Source organism: Euprymna scolopes, chromosome 7 (assembly GCF_053919585.1).
Source record: "Euprymna scolopes isolate OS-2025 chromosome 7, ASM5391958v1, whole genome shotgun sequence".
In the NCBI taxonomy this organism is placed as follows: Eukaryota; Metazoa; Mollusca; class Cephalopoda; order Sepiida; family Sepiolidae; genus Euprymna; species Euprymna scolopes.
In genome coordinates this window covers 142,612,164-142,638,815 of record NC_136488.1, presented here as the reverse complement: position 1 = coordinate 142,638,815, position 26,652 = coordinate 142,612,164, and the positions used below count along the sequence as shown (strand labels likewise).

The following is a 26,652-nucleotide window of genomic DNA, read 5'->3' as shown; positions in this document are numbered from 1 at the left end:
TTATAGATATGTGTTGAATTTTGTAGATGACCATTCAGGTTTAATAATGGTTTACTTTTTAAAGAACAAATCTGATACCCTGCTAGCAACTAAAAAATATCTAGCCGACATGGCCCCCTACGGTGAAGTCAAGTGTATTCGCTCTGACAACGGTACGGAATCCACCAATAAAGACTGGACTTTTACTAATTAACCATCATATCAGGCATGAAACATCAGCTCCTAGATCGCCACACCAAAACGGGACTGCTGAATGTGCGTGGCGGACACTTTTTGAAATGGCAAAATGCCTACTCATTGAATCAAAACTCCCTAAAAAACCTCTGGACGTATGCACTTATGGCGGCAGCTTATATACGCAACAGGTGTTTTAACAAAACACTCTAAAACTCCATATGAATCTTTCTGCGGTAAAAACCAAATTTAAGCAGAGTGCATATATTTGGTTCAACTTGCTTCACATATATAGAGAAAAAGAGTAAATTGAATATTAAAGCTGACAGATTTATTTCTTGGATACGATAAAAGCAGTCCAGCCAATTTAATATTTTTTCCTGAAAAAAAATAAAATAAGAATCCGGTGTAAAATTCAGACACGTTTAATTTTATAGACGAAAACCCGTCATATGAAGAGGATGAAATTATATTACCTCAAATAATTAGAACAAATGAAAACAATAAAAATGACGGAGACGAGAGTGTCCATGATGATGATAAAGTCGAAAGATATCCCAAAAGAAATAGAAGACGACCTGATTTTTTTGTGGTCGACAATATAAAAGATTATCAAATCGACTATTGCTATTCAATGGAAAATGCGGCAAAAAGCTTCAACAAAGCAATTAATTCAGAACATTGTGATGAATGGAAAATTGCCATGAAGAAATAGATGCCTTAACCGAAAATGATAACCTATACGGTAATGCCTCTCCCAAGAGATAAACATGTTATTTCTACCAGATGGGTCTTTACAAAAAAGAGTGCAGCATCAGGCGTAGAACAGTACAAAGCAAGATTTGTTGCTAAGGGATGTTCTCAGATTTATGGTAAAGAGTACTTTTCTACGTTTTCATCGACCACAAACCTAACGACAATCAGAATTTTACTGCAAGTCGCATCACAATATGACCTAAACATCCATCAAATGGATGTAAAAAAATCCTTATTTGAATGCCCCAATAGACTGGAATTTATATTACCCCTCCAGAAGGATTTATAATGAAAAATAAAAATAGCGTGTGGCGACTTAAGTCATTATATGGTCTAAAGCAGAGTGCTCAGTATTGGAACACAGTATTTCATGATTATATTAAACAATTTAGACAATGTGCTGTAGACCCCTGTTTATATACCCAACACAAAGACGATAAACTACTGATTTTGGTTTTGTGGGTCAATGATATTTTAATCGCATCAAATTGTGACAATGTTAACTGATGTTAAGAACAAATTAAGTAAAAGATTCAAAATGACAGATCTTGGCAAAATATCCTGGTTTCTGGGGATAGAATTTACTCAAAGCAAAGGACTCGTTACGATGACTCAATCGAGATACATCGACAAAATACTATTAAAATTTGGAATGGGAGAGTGCAAGAAACGCTCTACACCGGTCGAAAATGATATTAATAAAAATATACACAGAATCTGAAATAAATGACACAATATTGCGAAATTATAGGTAGTCTTATATATTTAATGACTGCAACCAGGCCCTATATGCTATACAGTAACAAAACTGTCACAAAAATTATCACGACCGACAATGAAGGATTTAAACAGAGCTAAACAAGTCCTACGTTATTTAAAAGCAACTAAAGAACAGAAGTTAGTATTTAGAAAATCAAGAAATCCCCTAAAATTAGGTTTTTTGGATTCAGACTGGGCAAACAACGAAGATCGCAAGAGTATCTGGATATTGTTTACGACTCTCAGAAAGTGGGCTTATTATTTCATGGAAATCTAAAAAGCAACAGATTGTATCTCTCTCTACGTGTGAAGCAGAATTTATCGCGATCACACACACGACCCAGGAAGCACTACCATAAAAATATCCTGAAGACTATTTTAGAGCCAGAATTAATTACAAGCCCCGTAGTAATTGTGATAATCAAGCCAGTATAGTCTTAGCACAGAACACGATAATCAACCAAAGATCTAAGCATATAGATATAAAATACCATTTCATAAAAAACGAGATAAAAAAGGAATCCATTATTTTGAATTATATCATCAGACCAAAATATCGCTGATGTATTTACGAAACCACCGACAAGGATAAAGCTACGTTTTTTTCTTAAAACTTGTTGGGGAATTCGACTGAATAATTTTTTTCTTTCTTTCACTGCCCTGTATGTATATAGATTTCTATATATTAAAAATACAGACCAGCAAAGTTCCACTTATGAGAAGGCTCTTTCTTGCATGAATATCAGCAGAAAACTCTAGGGGTAATGCTCAGTGTGTGTGTATATATATATATATATATATATATATATATATATATATATATATATATATATCTCAACTGGTGTTAATCGTGACACCCTGCACTGATGATTCCCAGAAGGATGAAGCCCTAGTGTCTGTAGGTATTTATAAATAATCATAAAAGTAATATATAGCTTTTTATATTTGTTTTAAATTACTTTCAAAAAGCTAAAATGCAAACTTTAAATTGGCATCTATTTTCTTCAAGTGCAAATTTGGCAACTATCGTTAAAGTCCAGCTTGATTTGGCAATTCCTCATTAGAGACACCGGAGCAGCGTTTACAAACAATACAATCAATTTACTGAGAGAAACATTTGATGAATGAATAATTCCACAAAATGGACATATTGCCTTGTTATTGCAATTTAACCCTATTTTCTTTGTGGATATGTAAAGTCCCATGTCTATGCTGATAAACCAGACAGATTAGACCACTTGGAAGACTGCAGTTAATGCTTTACCAAAATACAGCCTAATTGAATTTGTTAAGTCTGAAAATTGGACCTCTGGATTACAGCATGTGTAATGCTCCCCCTCTCAGTCACCACTTATCAAGGCCTGGACTCTACTTGAGGATAATGGTTAATGAGTGAACAGTAGTCAATGGGATAATATCGTAATTGTTAGTGGAAATTTGGTAAATTGGATTATTTAAGGAGACGATTCATCTAGAAGTTGTTTACGTTGGACTCTAAGATAACCAAATTGTAGTCAGCGGGACAGCAGGCAAACAGAAGAGTTTCGCAGATGTTCAGTTTTAGGAAAGCTTTGTTTGTGGAATCTATGTTTAGATACAGATAAAGAGTAGAGAAATTATTGATAGTGGTTTCCACTAGACAAACTGTGAAAGTTTGGCAAAGGAGGGACCACAGATTGGAGTCCAGATGAGCATTTGCCATGAAAATAATGACTGAACTATCAAGGCAGGATAAGGTCTTTCTAGCAGCTCCTGCTCAGATATGGCAACAATACTCATCTTTGGACGTACCCGACTTCTATATAGGTAGAGAATTGCATCAGCAGAGAGATATCTAACAGAGCAGTAGAAGGATCCTACCATTTTTCCAGCGACCTTGGCAACGGATTTGATGTATATGTTCCATTTCAGATCAGGAGTAAAGGTCAAGCCCAGAAGCTTGTCAAAATGAGCCTTTCCAAGATGAGAGCCATTCATTTCAACTGATGCCAGATGGGGATCAGAGCAGTGATGATGTAGAGAGAGAAGCAGCTTGGTTTTAGATGCATCAAAAATAACCAACCACCTCCTTCCATTATATTTAAATGCCAGAAATTAATCTTCGGAATAGACTACATATTTTTACAAGAATATTAGTTTTAAATTAAAAATTGCTGCTTAAAATCTTTCGCAGTATTTTACAATACTGTTGGCAGTCAAGTTTTACTTCTAAAACTTTAGAAACAAAAATCAAAAATACACCCCATCGTTTACTTTTTGAAAGTCATTTAAAAAACAAATATAAATGCTAAATATTTTTTTAATATATTGCCCTCTCACTTATGCTTTACCAGAGAAAGGGGAGGGGGCAGGAGAGAACATTCATCTAAAGGTCGGGTTACATTGGACAAAATATTGAATAAGATGAAAGGTGTCACTGGGTTAGAAAAATAACTGGAGGCTGGCCGACAAACTAACAAAAAGAAACTGTCATTGAATGAATATTAGACTAGTTAGTGCTTAGGATAAAGGAGAAACAGACAATAGAATCACTTCGGATGTTCCAGGTCTACAAATTTTGATGTAAGGTGGGACAAATCTTAAAATCTGAACTTGTCAAAACAGATTTAATTTGTTTAAAAGTTTATTGTTGGTAGTAATGATTTTTTTTTTTTTTTAAAATTCAATTTTCACCCCAAACAAGGCACAGTGCCACTGAAGCAGGGGGCTACTATCAGGGACTTAATTAGCAGGGTCATTATGAAGGGAGATGAGTAGAAAGATGTTATACCCACATTACACTTGAACTTCTGCATATCAGTACAGTTGGGAAAGCAGAATCCCGGAAGGGAGTTCCAAAGACCTGCAGTTCTGGGGAAGAAACTATTGGAGTAAAAGGCTTTCTTGCACCTAGAGATCTCTACTGTAAAGGGATGAGACTTACTAGCTTGCCGGGTTTGTTTTGTTTAAATTTTTTCTTTAAACCATGGTCATAAAACTTAGCAATAGACAAACTATGCTAATTAGGGAATGCATAAAATCATGGGACATCATGATAGTTAGCCAATACAGAAATCCGAAATTGTGACCAGGATACATGTTCATACACAATTCCAAGGCAGCATGGTCAGGACTGCAGAATAATGCAAAAGGAGATGGCAGGTAAACCTGAGCAAACATCAATGTGATTATGTAGAGGGTCTAATTGAATGTATATCATCACAAGTTTGAACTGTTCAGTCGTAGCCCAAAGCGGTATTTAAACATTGTAGTGAGGCAAGAACTATGAAACAATCTGTAAGGAACAGGAGCAACTGCTGCATTCCAGCAAGTAGACAGCAGATCATATACTCCAGAGGAAGCAGAGTCACGGCAGGGAATACGCAGTATATATCTGATGGCACAACATTGTAGCTGCTGAAGAGAATCGAACACCTTGCTAACTCCAGAAGAAACTAGAGACCCTTATTCCAAATGCGGACAAATCACATTGTATAGCCTAGTCAACAAATGCCAATGATGAGGATGCACAAAGCTCCTTACTAACCCTATTGAATATAGGAGACTAGTGGTCATCAAACCAGAGATTGCTAGATATAACTAATCTAACAAACTAAAATCTATAGACCCCCCCCCTCCAAGTGTATCTTCACATTTACAAAAAAAAACACACATGCGTTTTTAAAAGATAAACAAGTAGAGATTTAAAGATTGCCATCTGCTAAAATGTTGGTACCATCTCATGACATATATATATATATATGAAAACTAAGGATTAAACAAGGATATCTATACATAAAATGCATAGATTATTTTCATTTCAAAGAATTTATTCGAAAATCAGGACATGCATTACAAAGACCAGGCATTTATAAATAAGAGGTAGGAGTTGAAACAGCAATGGCACACGTGGTGTTGTGCAAGAGTAGAAAGCAAGCATACACAAAAATGCAGAGGTTGAAGATGGACAAGCAGGGGAGAAAAGTTGAAGTGCAAGAGTAGGAAATGAGCATATTAGCAAAGCATTCATATCTGGATTTTTAATTTTGTCAATACAGTGATTTAATCCTTACAATCTTGCGGATATGTACACGATATACGAGTCAAGGTTTGAGTTGTAGAAATCAACGTTAAGTTAATACACTCAAATTAGTTTCAATAACAGTTAAATATTCCAGAGTCTTATGACCATGAAATTTTTCGATTCAACTGGGTTACAAAAAAAATTGTTAGGTTCATAAAATTAGAATAATAAAATTACATTTTGTTTCTGAAAAATTTAAAGTTTAAAATTTTATATTTTAAAGATTTCAGTTAAGTTTCATCGAAGACACTTAGTACATCAAATTCTATTCTCAAAGAATAGAGTTGTTTTTAAAGTTAAGTTTTGCAATTTAAGTTAACAACTTTTGGTTTTAACTTTAAAATACAGGAAAAAGCAATTCAGATTAAAAATATTAAACAGCTTAGTAGATAAAAATTTTTAAGAAAATAAAATTAGAAGTGGTGCTTCATTTTCATTGTAAAAATCCAAATATTGAATTTCAAAACCACATGTTATCATCTACTTAATTGTCATGAGTAATGAACATATCCGAAAATCATGAAATCTCATAAGGTAGGAATTTAAAATTTTGGAAGACAGCTACCAAAGGAGGCAATTATTTCTGAAACAGGCCAACTTCTAGTCGAGTTTGAAAACTTTTCCCATTATTTTCTATCATTTTTCATAATTTTTGGATATGCTCCTTTGTTGCAGCATAAGTAGACCTGGGTTTTAGTTGAAATTTAATATTGTGATTTAAAAAAAAAAAAAAAAAAAAAAAAAAAAAAAAATTGAGTTTTTTACTTCGTTATATCCTAAATGCCAACAAAATTCAAGATCCAAGTTTTAAAACTTTTATAAAGTAGTTTAGTTTAAGATAACAGTGTAGAGTTTTTCTAACTTTTTTTAGCCTCATTTCAAATAGTGAAACCCGGATATAAGAGCCCTTTTTTTTGGGGGGGGGGGGGATACACACCTTATATCCGGATTACCCTGTACTTTAACACGGGCTCTAATTTGGAACCAGAGAAAAATCTCCCTTATGTCCGTTTTTCAATATATGGCTCTCATATCCGAGTTACACCATATTAATTTTTTCAAGAACAAAAAAAATGTAAACAACCATTTTCAATTAACTACCAGCAACATATCGAGACAATACCAAGTGAACAGTTAGATTTTCAGCAAACCGGCATTTATGATTAGAAAACCCAAGTCGCATGTTATTAAAATAATTCGCATCCAGACAAGGTACACAAAATTTCTAACAAGTGTGGTTGTCAGAGAGGGGGGAGGGAGGAGGAGGAGGAGTTCATAAAGGAAAAAAAAAGGCAGAAAGGATCTCAAGCGAAACAAGAGGGAAGAAGTCTATCAATAACATTTAAACTACCTTCGTATGTTGTGTAGAGGACAGTGGGCCATTGCTGGTATCTGTCTCTTTTGTCTTGGCCGACTCACTGCTCGTACAGCTCCCGCTTTCAGACTTCTGTTTTTTTTCTGTAGATTCTTCAGCTGCTTCAGGTTTACGCTGATAACAGAGCGAACCAGAAATTAGTCATAAAAAGGTGAAGAATGGCTATTAGAAAGACAACTAGACAGAAGCAAAACTTTAACAACTCTACATGTGGCAGGGAAGAAAGGGATAAGTACCTCGTCCGAATGAGCAAAACAGGTTAAATTATGTAACACGTTATTGAAAGAAATTCATTAGAATTCATTTTTTTTTTTCAGCAAGTTAGAAATTTGGTTAAGATTAGTTAACTCAAAAATATTCAAATGTGTTGTAGATCTGACAACACAATTAGGCAACGTAAAAATTTTTTTTTATATTTTGCCAATCCATCATTCAATTAATTTTAACAGACTTACCTCCCCATACTTTGAGATTTCCATTCTTATGAATGGTTAATTGGAAAATACAAATACTTGATATTTTTAAAAATTAAAAATACATAATTTTTTTTATACTTTTTACAATTAGTATATAAGCACGTTGAATTTTTACTTAGAATGCAATTTTCATCCGTGTCCTCATACTATGTAAGCGACTAGAAAGGGGAGGGGAGTAAATAAAACATTTTCTATCCAACAAGCTATTATAACTAAATGCAAGGGGGTTCATAATCAGCTAACTTACTTCCGGCACTTGTACAGTTTAATCAAGACATTTATAAAAAGTTATATTGTACGTATCCATTTTGAACTGAAGATCTCTGAAAATTTTTTTCACTTAATTTGATTAAGTAGTTGTTTTATGGCAGAAAAACATTTTGAGAGCGCGATAAAGGCAGACATCTTGGATTTGTTAATTTTTGTTTGGAGTTTAAAAAAGCCACAGGGAGATAACTCCAGTCAAGCACAGACTCCCTCACATCTTTATTACTAGCTTTTCTTCCTAAAAATCCATCCTTTTGCTCGGCATCATAAATTGTTTTTTCACTGTAAAACAAAAACTTGAAATCAAGTGAATTTTTTTTTTTTTTTTTTTCTCTCTCTCTCTCTCGGAGAACTTCATTCCATAACAGATACAATTTAAACTTTAATATTTTCATTTTTTAATGTCTTGATTAAACTGTACAAGTACCTTACTTTCTAATTTTTGGGCATAATATTACTGGAAGTGGCCACAAGGAAAATCAGTAACTTTGCTTTTTCTCTCATATGCCTACTTTAATTTCAATATTTTGATACTTTCATAAATATATAAAATTTCAAATAAACTCATTTGGATTTCGTTATTAAAAGTGCCAATAAAGACTAATTATTTTATCTATATTTTTTAATGTTCTTTTTATATGTCAATAAACTGCTTCACAAACCTTTTTGCTGGAACGGAACCCTATGGCAACATTCAGACTCATGGAACCCCTATGCAATAATTTGTCTTATGCAAAAACAGCATTTAAAAATTAAAATGAAACAAATACTCTTATTTTTAGTGCAATTCTTTTGGCGTTGATTATATAATATATAAAAGCAAACCTAATAGTTACAAGACAAATTTTTCAAATGTAGCATTTAAATATAGACTTTGAAGAAATGAATGCGAGATGTGTGAAGGGCCAACGTTGCCTTCACATTTTTGCCAAGTTTCAGAAAACTAATGGATGGTGCAAAAATTATGAGGTAAGTCATTTTTTAGTTTTGGGGCATTTGTAACCCCTTTTGAGCTCCGGGGACGCAAGATCACAGTGAAAATGGACAAACAATACAGTTTCACACCTTAAGCCATATATATTTGAATTCAGCACCATGGAAAAACACTATATAGACATGCATATCAAGTTTTTGAGTAATATGAAAAAAGAGCTCCAAAAAGGCATGCTTTGCCCTAAAAGTCCCAGAGGGTGCAAATCAGAATTTTGCCAAGGTCACCCATACTGAATTTATATTAACAATGGCCTCCACATTTTGGCCAAGTTTCAGGAAAATGTAATGGATGAATAAAAGTAATTTTTGGCCATTTTGGGGATGCCGAATCGCAGTGTAAATGGATAATGGTGCAGTTTCAGGCCTTAAGACATGTATATTTAAGTTGACCGTGAAAAACCACTATTATAGTCAGACATTAAGTTTAAGAAATATGGAAGGGGGGGAGGGGAGAAGAGGGGGGTGTTTTTAGCACAAAGTCCCCGGGAATGCAAATCAGAATTTTGCCAGAGTCACCCCTACTGGATTTACATTAATATGCTTCACATTTTGGCCAAGTTTCAGAAAAATCTAAGGGAGCAATCAAAAGTTATGGGGCAAAACTTGTGGGGAATTTTTGCAAAGAATTTTTACTGTGCACATCTATTTAATGAAATACGATATGTGGCAGAATTTCAGGAAAAAACTAATGGACGGTTATCTGACAATTGTTTGGACTAACGGACACATGCCACTGAAAACCGGTCACTCAGATAAATCGGGGGGAGGGGGGGGGAAACGACCAATTTAACATTTGGTTTATTTGTTCTAGAGATTGCGGAACCCTTGGGATGTACTGATGGAACCCTAAGGTTCCGCAAAACCCCAGTTGAAAATCTCTGCTATAAAGCAAAAGTGAAGGAACCGATTTACCTTGTAACCGCTTCCGGTAGCACTACGCCGGAAGTTAGGAAGCATGTTAGCCGACTAACGAGACAAGAGAAACAATTACCAATTAAATCAGTGTGGAAGGGAAAGAAAAAAAAAATCTGATTCCTATCAATATTTTTAAAATTTGGATTCAGGATAAGCTCAGAGAGGTAAAGCAGGCTCCTATATTAGCTAAGAGGAAGAGTACGGAAATAGCATTCACAAGAAACTTCAGATCAAAACAATTTTGTAAGCATTCATTACCAATATGTAGAAGCATTACAGAGTTCCAAAGAATTTTTCATGTTTGTAGTCACTTTGCAAGATTCAAAGCAGGCAGGGGGAGGGGGGGGATAAATAAATAAATAGAACAAGCAGATTTTCTTCCAAGTAGAAGACATTAAAATCGATAATTATTCTTGGATCCTGTGAATTTTATCAATGAAAAGGCATTCGACTTACCTTTCTTCGAATCAAATGAGAAATATCAGTGGTCTTCACATGCTAAAACGAAAGACATTTCAATATTAATAGTTATTTCAAATAACAAATCTAAAGTTTTAAGCCACTAACCTTCATAGAAATGCTGACATTCAATAATTCATCTTTGATACTGCAGTGTTCAAATAAACTTTATTTTTAATATTTGCTGAATAAGTTGCAGGACACAAAAATAACTGAAAAATATTCAGGATACACTTTCAAGTTTATATTTCAAGCTATTTTCAACTTACATATTTGGCACTTGTAGTTTAAATCAAGATAAAAATGAAAATATCAAAAAGGGTTATATTGTACGTTTTTGACTGAAGATTAAAATAATTTCACTTAATTTGATAGAGTAGTTTTTTACAGCAGAAAAACGTTTTTATGACAGCCATCTGGGAATCTTAACATACCACAGGGAGATAAATCAATTTAAAGCACCGACACTCCATCTTTAATACTAGCTTTTCTTCCTAAGGAAAAACAAAGCTACTTGAAATCCAGTGAAATTTTTTTTTTTCTGAGAACTTCATTCCATTAATGGATACGTACAAATTTAAATTTTAATATTTTCATATTTTTTTTAATGTCTTGATTAAACTGTACAAGTACCATATATTTCCCCAGACCTCTAACCTTGGAGGGGAGATTAAAACTTGCTATGGTTCCAAATTAAATTTTTAGTTTTTTCTGCAACTATTACAAAACCGATTTTTCTCCCTTTTAAATATGGGAGACTAAAACCATTGGACATGGTTGTAAAATTTGATTTTCTTAGTTGGAGTGATGGTATTGTTCTCAGATGTTGAATTCTAATTAAAATGATTTAGAAAAAAAAGGATTATTTTATGGTAAATTTAGATAGGAAAGTTAAGATCAAATATTTTTTGCAGTTATTTTTAATTGATAGGTTGCAACAAAAAAAAAAAAAAAAGTGCATGAGACCAACCTGTGCTTTACCAGCATCAGCACTACCAAAACCAGTTGATGTAGTGCCAAGACTGGCTGGGAGGCCAGACATGCGGCTCATCGCATCAAATCCTGATGGTCCAGGTAAGGGACCTTCTGACTATTAAGGGAAAGAAAAAAAAAATTACATAATAAAATTCAAATATTTAAAAGTTAAATTCTAATCAAATACAGGATTCTCGAAATTTATTTTCGTATAGGAAAATGTTTTGTATTGTTGAATCAACAAACGCTAGCATTTACATTTAGAAAGATTAATTTAACTTTTATCACCAAGATAAAATACAGTATATTTCCTGGAAAGTCAAACAGTTAAAAAAAAACAAAAAAAACAAACATACTAATTTCTCTTCGGCTTCTTTCTTTGCCATGAGTTTCAATTCTGCGACTGTCTTTTTCTCTTCAATCGTATCCGTTATCTAAAAGATAATATCAAAATATTAACTATAGAAACAAGATTAAATTGACCCCCTCCCCCACCCAAGGAAAAAAAAAAAAAAATAAAAAAAATTACCTTTTGTTTCATATCAGGAATCACTTCCTGCAATTCTTTAATTTCTACTTGTGCATTATAAACAGCATCAATATCATCAGCAACTAAAATGAGAAAAAAACATGTTTACAAGTGTTATATATACACAAGTAGAATACCCGTCCCAGGACAAATGTCAGCATATTCTTTTCATCGTTTTGACTCCAGTATATACCTGACAATCACTACATAAAAACATAAGATATCAATGGATATATACCTGAGAATCAAAACAAGGAAAAGAATATACTGTTATAGCCTTATTAAGAAGGCAAGATTTTTAATATATACATGCACACATAACTAAACTAGACACCTTTAGTCTTGGAAGCTATTCATTAAATAAATTTGCAAACTTTGTATTGTCATAGGTCAGATGTTGCAGAGATGCCAAGAACAAATATACCTTGATCTTTGCCAGAAGAAAAACCAATGACTGCAGTTATGGACGATCTCATCTTATAGTTAGGAGGGTAGGGGCTAACAGTTTGAAGTCTCATTCAGCCCATCAGCCTTTGCATTGTCAGAATCAAACTCAGATTGACCAAATCAATTGTGCATATTAATTAACTTTCCATTAAGGTTTCTCACACCAAGCAAACTTTGAAACCTTGACCCCAGGTTCTCATCTGTCCTAACAAAAACCAAAAACTCCCCCCTACAATTCTCCAAAAACAATTGATTTTATTGTATTAATATTCAAATGTTATCAGTTTCAAGTAAGCTCAGATGAATTTAGATTCCCTTGTTTTAAGTCGTCGCAGCCTGCAAAGCTATCTGGAGTTGCTGGTGTCGTGATGTTAAACGTTCCAGTCAAAATTTTCCTTATTACTATCCAGGTTGCATTAATAAGGGGTTGGGTTAATTTAGGGAGTAAAAGAAAAAAAAAAAAAAAAAAAAAAAAAGTATTTAGATTCATTGGACTGTTAAGTACAGTTTTCACACTTTAGTTGATGTACCTATTTACTATGCCTCCCCACGGGACGGAGTTAGACACCAGGGTCGTTTTTTAACGTGGAGAAAAGGTACAAAAATAAAAATTGTCTCAGTCATGAAGGATTTCTCCTCCACCGAAAGAGAACAAGAAATGGAAGTGCAGCATCTGAACAACAGATACTACACTTTGATCTTGACCAAAAGGCCAAGAATCAACAACCTTCAGGTGTATCATATCTAACTGAAATGTTATATATAAAAAAAATAAAGGGTGCTGTTTGGTCGAGCATAAAAAAATTTGACGGATTCATTAGTTTAACATTTTGGCAAGATCTATTATCTATTATCTCTGATCTAGAGTGCGTGGTTTAGTGGGTGGGGGAAGACTTGGCTGGTTACTTTCCTTGGTTAAGGCATCTAAAACCAAACTCCTATGTTTACATCAACGCTCTGATCCCCATCTGGCATCAATTGGGATGGATGGCTCTCCTCTGGGAGAGGCCCCGTGTTTTGACAAGCTTCTGGGCTTGACCTTTACTCTTGATCTGAAATGGAACACGTACATCAAGTCTGTTGCCAGGGTCGCTGGAAAGATGGTGGGATCCTTCTACCGCTGCAGTAGATATCTCACTACTGATGCAATTCTCTATCTATATAAAAGCCAAGTGCGTCCAAGGATGGAATACTGCTGCCATATCTGGGCAGGAGCTGCTAAAAACAGCCTATCCTGCCTTGACAGTACAAAATAGACTTTGTGGCTTAGTGGGTGATGCCCTTTTCTCTACCCTGCAACCTCTCTCCCACAGAAGAGACGTTGCGAGCCTATCCTTGTTTTATCGTTATTTCCATGGCAGGAGCTGGTCTGAACTCCAATCTCTGGCCCCCCTCGCCAATCTTTCACGAAAAACACCAGTCTAGCTGAATCCATTGAAAAATTTCCCCCACTCTTTATCTGTCTAAATCAAAACGTGGATTCCATGAAAAAATAAGCTTCTTTCTTAGAACTGCACGCCTGTGGAACTGTTCCGTCTGCCTGCATCCCACCTGACTACAACTTGAAGACATTCAAGTCCAACGTAAACAAATTCCTAATGAACCGCCCTCTTAAGTAAACACTTCATTAAATGTCCACACTAACGTACTGTACTTGCAATAACCCTTATTGGCTTCCGGGCCTTGATAAGTGGTGACCACCATGTAAAAACAAAAACATACGCAGCTAATATATACATACATAGCTATATGTACACAGCTATATATATATATATATATATATATAGCGCTCTATATATATATAGATCAAAGTGTAGTATCTGTTCCGACAGATACTGCAAGCAAAGACCATATGTGGTGGTAACCCCACATATCAGACCTTGGTCAATGTAGGGGCAACCCTTCATACCAGTTGTCACTATCCAGCTCACATTTCCCACTCATCGGGAGCTGGTCCCCTTTTTCCCTCCCCCTCTCCACATTAAAAACGGCCTTGTGCCTAATTTTCTCAGTGGTTCCCCAAATAAATACCTACTGTTCTCGGCATCGCGCCGGGAACGTCCACAAGCAATCAGCTTTGATCAATGTGGGGTTAAACTCCTTATATCAGACAATTGCTATTCAATCTGGACAATCCCCTTTAAATGGGGAGCCAATTTCCTTCCATCATCTTGGGAAAGCAAAAACTGCCCGCATTGAAACAAAGTAAACCAACCCCTAAAAGCTGTCCTGCATTAAATAAAATACTGCTACGTCATCCCGTAACGCCCCCGTGATGACCTAATTTAGCGGCTATCTGTCAAACAAGCCTTTCACTCGCTTTATAAGCCTTAACTTAACACTCTAATCAATTTCTTTTACTCCTGGCCTAGACGGTTAAGTGGTTGGCTTTTGTTTCATCTCCGCATCAAGGGTTCCAGGTTCAATCTCGCCTCCCGACCAATTTTTTTTTTTTTTTTTTTTTTTTTTTTTTTTTTTTTTAACATCTTTAAACACCTGGGCAACTTTTTTTTTTATTTTGCTTATCCTTTAGTTTACCCCCCCCCATACAGTATATATCTCATGTATTATACACAAACACACACACTTCCTTTAATTTTAATTTCAGAGGGTTATTTCACAAAACGAGAGTTTACATGAACTTGTAATAGGTTTCCACTTCCGGTTATAAAAGATTAGTATCAGCTGAAAAGAGCTCGATATGAGCATCTAAAACGGTCCCTAATTATAGAGTTTGAAACCAGTTATGACGTGGGGAAATGGAATCCTTCATAACAGTATAAAAAAAAAAAAAAAAAAAAAAAAAAAAAAATGGTAATGAATCACATCGATGGAGAGGCAAAAACAATGGTTAACGTTTATTGATTGTTAACATAACGATTATATAAAAATATATACTCAGATGGAACAGATTGAATTAGGAATGTCTGCTACGAAGAACGACGTTCATTCCTGCATTGTGACAATCGCAGACTCCCGCCTCTCGTCCTATTCTCGTTGCTGTGACGAGAATCCCAGGAACCATTTCACGGTTAAGGGGGAAAACTTTTCTCTGAAAATGTAGGAGTTATTTCCCTTAGAACGAATCTAAGAATCCAATCTAATTTTTCGTGCGAACAAAACCGATGACTTATCTAAATTTTCTGTAAGCAAAACAATACGCTCTTATTTTCTGATTTTCCTTATAATTGAGCACTGCTGGATTTTTTTCCAAGAAAAAAAAAAAAAAAAAAAAAAAAAAAAAAATTATCTTATAAAGTAAGCAATACGATATTGGATAAATACCTTATAAAGCAAGCCCTTTCTATCTTTTATATTAAGTGTGAACGAGAACTTATGACCTGGTTTTCTTAAATCTGGTTGATCTCCCATCTTTCAAATTTTGTTAACTACAAAAAAAATGCAAAGTTTTAATGGTTTTGGACCAGAATTCCATATATCAAGAAAATTTCTATGTTGCACATTCATGACAAAACCAAAATATTTTCCAAAAATTCAAATTTATCAACCACTTTTATTTTTAAATAAATGTTTAAAAATAGAGTAACCATATCACCATCTTTTTGGTGGGGGTGAGGGTGTGGGATTCCATTTAAAACTTGCAAGATACAAATTACAATTTTCTTAAAAAACAAACTATTTGATCAGTTTGTGATTTTACTTTCAGCATAGGGAAATTAGATTTTGTTGTGTATTTTAAGAGGCAATTCCAGACAAATTGATAATCTGGAATCAGAATATTGAGTTTTTAGTGCAGAGGTCCTCATTGATTTCTGGTAAATGCTGGGTGTTCAAGAGAAAGTAAAAACTGAATTCACATAAAACATCACTTATACTCGACAAAACCCTGTGACCGATCCTAAAATGATATTTCTGAACCGGAAAATTTGAGACCAGCCAGTTCATGAACAAAGATTATTTTCCCCACAAAGGGAACATGTGCGACGAGAAAATAACTTGATTTTTCCATATTTTTTTTAAGTTTCCCTATAACGTCAGTTTCAAAAAAAAAAAAAAAAAAAAAAAAAAAAACCGTTAGCATCAAATATCCAAACATTTGAGTTTCCTCAAGAGTTTTCGTATATAAAGTTTTAACTTGTTCAATACTATGGTTCTAAAAGTTTATCCTTACCAAGTCTTATAAATATAAAAAGCTTTCTTACCTTTGCTTTCTTTCTTGGATTCAATAATTTTGTTTAATTTATCTGAAGGAAAATTAAAAATAATGTTCAGAAACCAAAACAAAGTCCAGATTTAACATTTTATTTATATTCTAATTTGATCAATATATTTACATCGGGGAAAAATACAGACTTATGTGGCATGGTTGTAACTTGGCCGCCTTATTGAAAATTGAATTTATGTCCAATTCTAGTCTTTTTGTGTCATGCACTTCAGTTATTTAATTTAGAAAAAAAAATTAACCGAGCATGCCCCCCCCCCCTTTACATGGGAAAATTTAGTTTCACTAACTAATGTTTGTGCAAAATTTCAACATCCAAGGCGTGGTTGAGAAAAGTACAAACAAATGAAAGGGAATGAATTACGAGGTTCAATCTCCTTTGCCAGGATGGGGGTGGAGGGAGGATCTACTTATGACTAAATGTATAAGCTTACAGTTGAAAGACAAGACGACAGACAGACAGACAAAACAAGACAAAAATAACAAACAAAAACAAAAAACAACTTACCCATTCTAGCTTCTATTACTGTTACAGCCTTTTGAAAATTCTCTATAGAGAAGTCATGGTGTCCTGCAAAAACGTGTACCAAACCTAATTGATAATAGCTGATCAAAGCATCAAGGAATAAATTATTCATGGCAAAAAGTTAAAATCTGAATTAGAATGCAGATATGAAAAACGTACACATACAGAATTTGCTCTCGACATTTGTCATTCCAATCTAATTGGGATGACAACTGTTACTATAAGTCTTACATGAAGATTTTAACAGTGAATAAAATTCATATCAAGTCTTTAAAAAGGATACGATTCTGCTATTTCTCGTTCTTCAGGTTCCAGATTTTGCTGCTGAATTTTAAGGCACTGTTTGATATCTTCAACTGCTTGATCATAAACACCTGGAAAGGAAGAAAGTGCAAAATATACTCGGGTCAACACGAATTTACAAATTCAAATATTTACAGTCGAGGAAAGTCACTTACCTGTTTCGAGACCTACTTCACCCAATTTTAGACATGCCTGGGCCGCTTTTAATTGAGATTCTTTGTCTGTTTTCCTACAAGGGAAAACAAAAGGTTATGCAATCAGACTTTCATAATTCACATACTGCTTCAGAAACAGACATTTTATGTTCATTTAAAAATTATTATCAAGTTGGTTTTGGCCTTTGCTAGTATTTAAGCATACAAGTTTTATACCAACTGGGCACTCAGCACAGAAAAGTGCACAAAAACAAGTCAAATGTCCAATAGGAGGATGCATCTCAAAAGTTCATATCAACAGGACAAGGACTAACATTTCTCACTTGTCTTCATATAAGACCGCATTTAGTACACAATACTCCCAAAAAATGAATGCAGAAATTCTAACCCGCACTTGCTATCATAGCTCTACTCCTTCGCATAATCAAACTGACCATCGATCAGGCCCGGTATTAAGGAGGAGAGGTACACTGAAGTGTAGTTAAAAGATTTTAACTGACTTTCAATAATTTCACTAAACAATTTTTAAATTCATCACACCTAAAGATGAACCAGGAGAGTTGAAAATGTTTGTCTATGGTAAATTTCTTTTTACATTAACAGAATGTTCTAACATTGGCCTGCCAAATGGAAAAGAGATTGCAAGAGAAACAAGAATTATCTTTGCTGTTCAATGAAACGCACATGAGAAAAATCAGTGCTTCAGACATGTGTGTGTATATATATATATATATATATTTTTTTTTTTTCAGAATGTGGGAGATTATATATATAAAAGCGAAAATATGTGTTCGCTTTTTGTGTATGTCTACAAAAGGCTTTTTTTGCCAGGGTTCTCGGTTGGCTTGCTCTTTAAACTTTTTATATGCCGTCTAAATATCTACAACTAATGAACTCTGGTTGCAGTTATCTTTAATTTAGCTGACTTTTACAAGCTATTTGAGATTTGATAGTCGCGTAGCGGGGAAAACAAACTGGCTTCCAGCATAAAACTAGGTCAAACATCACGCGACTTAATGTTATCGCACCTGTTAATTTCACTTTATAAACGTCAACTTAACAATTCATCTATTCCCATGGTAGAGATGGTTAGGTCGCAGTTTTTTTTTTCCATTTCCTTTCCACCTCCGCACCAAAGGTTCGGGGTTCAAGCCTACCTTTCTACTAAAATTTTATTTTATTTTTTTCCACACCTCCAAACACCCAGCCAACATCTACAAAGTTTTCTTTTTAACAGGGTTGTTTTCATCTCAATCAAAATGCAATCTTACATCGAAGACAACATTACTATTTCAAAAGGTTAGCCCATTTCTTCGGTGGCCTCTTAGCTAAATATTTTCCACCATTGCGGGTTCATCTGCATGCATTACAATTATACACCCTACTAAATATGCAGTGCACACGTTTACATATATGTTGCAGCTTTATAAAATTAAAAGAATTTTGGACCAGATTTATTCATCCATGTTTGGAGTATTGTTGCAATGTTTGGGCTGGTGCATCTGCTACTAGCTTTTCTCTCTTAGACAGTATTCAGAAGAATTGCCAACAAAATAGGTCCTGCTCTGTCAACCAAACTCCATCGATGAAGTGTTGCATCCCAGTGCCTATTTTACAAGTACCTTAAGTTTGTCAGGGTACTTCCCCACCTTGACAAATACCCCCCCCCCGAACAAACATCTCTAGATGACAAAGTCTTACTAACAGACTTCTCTTGAACTGCTAGACTGAAATTCCTTCGTGGGAATCTGCTTCCTTGACTAACATGCAGAAGTTAGTGTAATGTGGATAGACCCCCCCCCCCATCCAATGGGGCCTTGTTAGGATAAATAGTAAAAAGATGGAAGCAAATTAAAAAAAAAAAAAAAAAAAAAAAAATTACCTGAGGTAGATTACTTTGGCCAATTCTAAACTTTCCCAAGCCAGTTGAAGATTTGTCACATCTGTACCAGCATTCTTAAAAGAAAATAGAAAACAAGGCCTAGTTTAAGAATCAGATAATCAGTTTTCATTAAAAAAAAAAAAAATAAATAAAAAATAAAAAAATGGAAAAGAACTAATGTGGAGAAAGGATGGTAAAGCTATTAGGGGTGTTCATAAGTTTTGTTACCTTGGCGATATCATTGGAGTAGATGGAGTTAGGAATGCATGGAACAATTCAGCAAGCTTCTACCATTACTAAATAGCAAAGTGTTACCACAGCCAATCTAGGGAAATTTGTATATGCATGACGTATGGAAGTGAAACCTAGCCAGTGTGCGACATGTGTTATAAAGAAATACGGAGGTCTTTTGTGAATTTGAAAATCCTGAATCTGACGAGCAAAAATATTAAAGACCAATATAGAGATTGGTGCAGAACAGGAGACTTTGATGGTATGGCCACATCGAAAGGAGTTCTTGGGTTAGATGTAGAACAGTTGAGCAGTTTCAGTTCATAGGGGAAGATCAAGGAAAACATGGGAAGGGATCACGAGGGATCAGAGAAAATGTGATTAAAACCTAGTCAAAGAGAAAGTGTTATAAACTAAGTGTTCAACTCCTGTCAAATGTTAAACCCAGATATGAACAAGGTTTGACCTAACATCCATTTTATATGATAGACGTTCCAAAAGAATGCCCTTTTTTATTCCACCCCAATGGATCAGAGGGGATTGTAAATTGCATTGTTATCACTGAATTTCTGAACACATGAAACTCATCTGTTGCAGATATTAACATCTAAGACTAAGAAAGCAACCCGTCACAAACATACATCAGAAGCAAAGATGCGTCATTGAATTTCTCCATGCAGAAAAAAATTTGAACCGATTAACATTCACCGGTGCTTGCTAAACGTCTATGAAGCCAATGCAGTTGTCGGCAGTTAAATGGGTTTGTCCATTTCAAAATGGCGACAAATGCAAGCGATAAAGCACACTAAACTTTTATGACCAAGGTGTTCATTGCTGACAAAAATGCATCAAGAATGGTGGTAACTATGTAGAAAATTAAACTGGAGACAAAAAGGTAGCTCGTTTTAACGGCAACGCTCCCGTTTTTGTAGCTCTCCAATTTTTTTAAATTGAAAAAATAGGAGGCCTAACTTTTGGTATCCAAAATAATGCTCAAAATAATTTGTGTGCATACAAATGTATTATGTAAAAAAAAAAAAAAAAAAAAAAAAAAAAAAAAAAGCCAATCAGATGCATTTCTTTGAATTTATGAAAATTGCCGTTTACATTCATCCTGAATGTATTAAAAGCAACATTTTTCTTTAACAGTCAAGCCAAAACTTGCCTCAGCCCCATGGCTGGGGGTTCGCTATATTAACTCACGCAAACAGGTTCACAACTTAGTTCAAACAAAGCTTTATTTTGATTACTTTAAATTTTCTCACTGAACTGTCAATGAAGAATTAAGTCAAGGTTCATTTAAGTATTTGTATAATTGAGTGGGGAAATTGATTTTCAGACCCGTAGATATTTCATAGCGCTTATATTATATGTTTAGGATATATGCCAATGCATTTCTTTGTCCTGGAACGAAAAGGCAAACAACGAAAAGGCAAACAACGAAAAGGCAAACAACGAAAAGGCAAACAACGAAAAGGCAAACAACGAAAAGGCAAACAACGAAAAGGCAAACAACGAAAAGGCAAACAACGAAAAGGCAAACAACGAAAAGGCAAACAACGAAAAGGCAAACAACGAAAAGGCAAACAACGAAAAGACAAACAACGAAAAGACAAACAACGAAAAGACAAACAACGAAAAGACAAACAACGAAAAGACAAACAACGAAAAGACAAACAACGAAAAGACAAACAAGAAAAAAACCTCCAAATTTAGAACTCAAAGTAATGATCAAAGTTTTAAAATATTCGATAAGTCAATTTATCAATTCAGAAAAATCCAGAGAGAAATCCTTACGTGTTCATCATCTTCACTGTCTTCATCTTTGGCTTCATCCTTTTTGTCAGCTTTTTCTTCACTTGGTTCTTTGTCAGATTTTGATTCAACATCAGTTTTCGTATCCGCTTTCGGTTCAGCGTCAGGTTTCGTTTCTTTGGATTCTCCTTCGCCATCAGCTTTTACTTCTTTGTCAGTTGCCTCGTCCTGCGAGGAAAGAGACTCCGACTTATCAGTACGGTCATCATCTTCAATTGTACCAGGAGTTTCACCACCTATAAAATAAAATTTTTAAAATTAAGAACGGTATAAAGCTCCAGATTTCTAATCTTGATAAGCATAACTAATTGATATGAAAAATTAATAAGGTTCGGTTATGACTAACATTTTCCTTCAAATTTGTTAGTCATTTACATATGATTACCCAGATTATAAAACATGAGTTTAAAGTGATCGGATGAAGCTTTAAAATTTCATTAGTTCTCCCCTGGTAATTTGAAGGGGCAAATATTGAAATAGAGCGGAAAGCGATACATAAGTTAGAGATGTATATGAGCATGTTGGGACGACTAATCTGAATTAGGGAAAATTTGGCACTTTGGGAGTATCTGAATTGTATCAGAAAAATTGTGCCTATTTTTGGATGTCAAAAAACAATTTATCTTCCTTTGATTTTGTTTAAAACCAGACTTTCCACTGTTGGAAGTAATATTTTCCCTAAAACTCTGGCCTAGATGGAGGGGAAACTAAAACAGGCTGTTATGGTTTCAAATGATCTGAAATAACAGCAAGGGGGAGACTTGATTTCATGTTATATGTCCCCTCTTTGGTTTTCATACATTAAGTTTCACGGTGTACAAGGATTATTTGATACTGGAGATATTCATGATCGTAACCAATTTCCAAAAGAAGTGAAATATAACATATGAGAAATATTTGGAATCAAATCTCCCCTTGCTGTTATTTCTATGGTTTCAAATGATCTGAACAACAAGGGAGACTTGATTCCAAATATTTCTCATGTTATATCTCCCCTCTTTTGGAAATAGGGTACCATTACGAATATCTCAAGTATCAAACCAGCCTCATACACTTAAATTTACTTTATGTATGAAAACCAAAGAGGTGATATAACATGAGAAATATTTGGAATCCAGTCTTATCTTGCTGTTATTTCAGATCATTTGAAATAATAGCAAGTTTTAGTTGCTTCTTCAAAGCCAGAGGTTTTATGGAAATATTTTGTAATTCATATAAAAAACTAGGAAAACAAATGACTAATTAAACCATTTTATGGCTGTAAAATTCCAAAAATAGCCTATGGATAAGGGATGATTCCCTTAATGTGCAACCTTAAGGGCAAGTGTTACATAGCCCACTACACAATTCAGATCATTACCTTTTCAACAAGCCTTCATTTGTTAAATTCTGATCAATAGTCGGCGAGATTTCGAATTCATAAATCCCCCCCCCCCCCAGGAATTTTGCTTAGGGTTTTTTGTTTAGTTGTCTCCCCCTGTGGTTTTGCCAAGCCACACACATAAGCACAATTCCTTTCCATGGTAGTATTCAATCTATTATTATGCAAAAATAACTTGGACGGACGCGCGTGCGCACATGCACAAGTACAGCATTAATCTATGTTTATATGAGGACATAGATTTTTTTTTTTTTTTTTTTTTTTTTTAGGGGGTTCAACAATCACCATAAAAGCACAAATGTAATTTGTGAGTGTGACAATCAATAGCTGCCGATTATTTTGGAATTAATATTTTGTAAAAAAGATAAATGTTAAAAATAGCAGTCATTTTTAACTCAGGCTTGCTGCATCTGTATTCAACTGGTTTTTTGTGAAGAGTTACTAGGTCTTAGATTAAAAGCAATGGACATCTCTACAATTTATATCCAGTTTTAACATATAGTCTGGAAAAATTTATAAAGATTGGCATAAACAGGTTGATTCTGCTAATGTACATGCACTACAGAAATGTTATGAAGTCGAATTATGGCCAACTTAATGACTTACTTCATCACACACCCAAGCTAGGGGTAGGAAAGCAATGTAATATGACACCTTTATTGATGCATTGCCGGCACTTGTGCATTACTTCAAAACTTTTGGCTTCAGTTTGAAGAGCGTAAGTCAGAAGGGGAGACAATTCATGTGTTCCTAAAGTTCTTCCAAAGCTCAAGTGTCACAAAATTATCTGAACATGGAATTAAAAAGAAAATTTTATACAAAATAAATTAAAGTTGTCAAGTAATGGAATGAGTACGTTTGAGAAACTTTGAAACTGCAAAAATAAAGATTTTTTTATAAGAACACATCAATAAACACGTGCTTATTTCCAGATTAAAGTCGCATGACACGTTTGATAAAAATCAGGAATTATTCTGGGCAATTACAATCCTATTATCAATGAACATAAGAGTTTTGCCAGTGTTTTCTTGGAATAACTAAAATTACGAGGGTGGTGGTGATAATTTAAAAAAATCAATTATTGATTCTCACCTGATTTTCCCTCAGATTTTTCACTTTCATCATCTTCATCCTCGTCTTCAGCAGCTTCAGCTGTAAAACAAACATTTGGAATAAGTTTGTAAGCAGTGTTCAGTTTCACAAAGGTATTTACAAGATCAATACACAAAACAAAATTGCTGATTCTTGCAATTGCTATAACTTGCAAAATTTGTTTAGAAACTCAAATAATCAAAAGTTGGATATATGAAAAGGACAAAAAAATCTACAGCATTACATATATGACCTTGCCTGTCTACCAAACTCCTTTATATTTTGCCTACAGGCATGAACTATAGGTTATTTGGACCTCTGGAACACTTTCAATTTGGTTTTAGCCTTGGGAGTAAATCTAATTTCTGAGCATGCGTACATTTACATTTAGTTGATATCACTTTTTATCCATCTGGCGAAAGGTTTAAATTCCAACTGATCGTTTTAAATAGTTAAACATCCACAAAAGCAAATCAGTTTTAAGCAGGTAACAAAGAGGAATTAGAGAAAAGTTACTTATAAATCTAGCTTAAGAAAAAAGAAAAGGGCAAAAAAAAATAAAGCCATAAAAATAAGTTTATGGTCTTAATATTAACCCAGATTCCGACAAGTTCAAACATTCTTACCTTCAAGGCTTTCAATTACTTTAGAGTCCATTCTAGCCATTTCCAACAAGGCATGTCCATAGGAAAAATAAGCAGGAGCACATTCGAAGGCCATCTCACCAAAAGTCTCAGCACTGGAATGTTACAATTTATAAAGACCAAATTTAAGTTAGTTTTTTTTTTTTTTTAATTTTTTTTTATTACATTTTCACCCCAAACAAGGCAAATTGCCACTTTGTTGTAGGGGGCTACTATCAGGGGCAACAACTACTGGGGTACTATGTAGGGATTTGGGCAGCAAGGTGTCGGTTCACGTTACACTTGAACTTCTGCACGTCAGTACTGTTGGGGAAGCAAGGACCTGGAATGGAATTCCAGAGTCTTGCGGTTCTGCGGAAGAAACTATTGGAGTAAAAAGATCTTTTACATCTAGGGATCTCTACAGTGTGGGGGTGGGATTTAGCAGCCTGTCGGGTTTGTCGAGGGTGCTCACGTCGTGGGGGCACAAGTGATTGCAGTTCATCAGAGCATTCACCACTAAAATACTTGTAGAAAAGGCAGAGGGATGTAACATTTCGTCGATGGGACAGAGGCTGAAGCTTAGATGCCAGTTCAGGGCCTATCAGGTTTGCGACTCTTTTGAACCTTGTCAAGGAGCGAGAGACTAGTAGCAGATGCACCAGCCCAGATGTGGCAGCAATACTCCATACATGGGCGAATGGTGGCCTTATAGAGGTACAGGATACTTTCGGGTGTTAGTAGTTTTCTAGCACGGTAGAGAGAGCCTACCTTTCTTGCAGCGGCCCTGGCAATGCCTTCAATGTAATTGTTATAACTCAGGTTTCCTGTGAACGTTAGGCCAAGGAGTTTGAAAGATGGACTCTCAGATAAAGAGTCGTTGGCCATTGCTATGGGTGGTAGAGAGGGTTTCTTTTAGAACCAAAGATTTCTAAAATCTTTGATAAGCATGATCAAACTTGTATGCTTAATTTGCATTTTTTTTAAATAAATGTTTGCAATAAATGTTATTTGTAATTTCAAAACAGATTACATAGTTTCGTAGATATTAATAGAAAAACTATTAAATTAAAACGATAAATTACCAAATCAATGTTGATTCTCAAAAGGCAGGTAATTAAATTTTAAATTAGATTAATAAAGATAAGTTATGGATAAAATCAAACTTAGTTTTCTGCTATATATATAACAAATGTACATGGTACTTGTACAGTTTAATCAAGACATTAAAAAATGAAAATATCGAAAAGCGGTTATATTGTACGTATCCGTTTTGAACTGAAGATCTCCGGAAAAAATTTCATTTAATTAAGTAGCTTTTTTTTGACAGCAGAAAAAAAAACGTTTTTATGAGAGCATGTTGAAGGCAGACATTTTTTTTGAATTTTTGTTTAGAGTTCATAAACGCCATGGGGAGATAACTCCATGTAAGGTGCCAACACTCCCTCCCATCTTTAATACTAGCTTTTCTTCTTAAAAAAAAAAAAAAAAAAAAAACTTTTGCTCGGTATCATTGTTTTTTCGCTGTAAAACAAACTACTTGATGAAATTAAGTGAATTTTTTTCGAAGAACTTCATTCCATAACATACGTACAATTTAAACTTTTCATTCAATATTTTCATTTTTTAACGTCTTGATTAAACTGTACAAGTACTGTGTACATATTTGCGAATGTGCTCAGCTAAATGTCAAATGATAATTCTAGAGTTACAAGAATTTGTCAAGACTTACAGAATCTGACAGCATTCTTCAAATTGTGATACAGCCATTGGAACATCGCCACAAATAAAGTTCCTTTTGCCTTGTCCCATAATGTTAAGAGCTTTCGTCAGTATTTCACCTCTGAAATGGAAATGAAAATTACATTTTAAAATGCCTTAAAACAATACGTTCCACCATGCTTACTATTAAGTTCAGAAATGGAGTTATTTATATAGTGCTCAAGATAAAATTTTTGATTACTTTTTCTAACAATTTCTTTCAGCATATAATTTGGAATATTAGCCTCCAGAGTTTCGTGCAAGAGTTTGAACTGAAAAATTTTTGTATTTGGATTGTTTGAACTTGTTCTCATCTTGGTTGTTTTTCAGGTCTTGGCTGATGTAGCTTTAGTCTTCAGGTGCATTCACACTGTTATTGCTGAATCAGGGCTCTACATTGCGAGTTAAGTTGCATTTGCAAGTGATTTTTCAAAGTGGCGACTAGAAATTATAAAACATCTTTTAGTGATGGTTTTTCTTTCACTGGCAATCTTATAAAGTACACCACTGAG

The 26,652-nt window shown here is 34.5% G+C and overlaps 1 protein-coding gene across 3 annotated transcripts in view; it reads right to left on the bottom strand.

Moving 5' to 3' along the window:
• Nucleotides 1–26,652, bottom strand: part of LOC145280011 (protein HGV2-like) — a 48,599-nt gene that overhangs the window by 3,252 nt on the left and 18,695 nt on the right. The window contains exons 2-15 of one of the 3 annotated variants that reach the window (XM_080131641.1): nucleotides 26,112–26,222; nucleotides 24,383–24,495; nucleotides 23,757–23,816; nucleotides 21,266–21,519; nucleotides 19,238–19,311; nucleotides 17,356–17,429; nucleotides 17,181–17,271; nucleotides 16,880–16,977; nucleotides 16,352–16,393; nucleotides 11,742–11,824; nucleotides 11,569–11,646; nucleotides 11,208–11,327; nucleotides 10,235–10,276; nucleotides 7,104–7,241 (exon numbers count right to left, since the gene is read on the bottom strand). In XM_080131641.1, coding sequence (XP_079987767.1) covers nucleotides 7,104–7,241; nucleotides 10,235–10,276; nucleotides 11,208–11,327; nucleotides 11,569–11,646; nucleotides 11,742–11,824; nucleotides 16,352–16,393; nucleotides 16,880–16,977; nucleotides 17,181–17,271; nucleotides 17,356–17,429; nucleotides 19,238–19,311; nucleotides 21,266–21,519; nucleotides 23,757–23,816; nucleotides 24,383–24,495; nucleotides 26,112–26,222 — 1,378 coding nt within the window. Of the gene's footprint in view, nucleotides 1–7,103; nucleotides 7,242–8,182; nucleotides 8,276–9,642; nucleotides 10,277–11,207; nucleotides 11,328–11,568; nucleotides 11,647–11,741; nucleotides 11,825–16,351; nucleotides 16,394–16,879; nucleotides 16,978–17,180; nucleotides 17,272–17,355; nucleotides 17,430–19,237; nucleotides 19,312–21,265; nucleotides 21,520–23,756; nucleotides 23,817–24,382; nucleotides 24,496–26,111; nucleotides 26,223–26,652 lie in introns of those variants that run through there. The other 2 variants (XR_013868524.1, XM_080131642.1) reach the window with 2 other exon arrangements.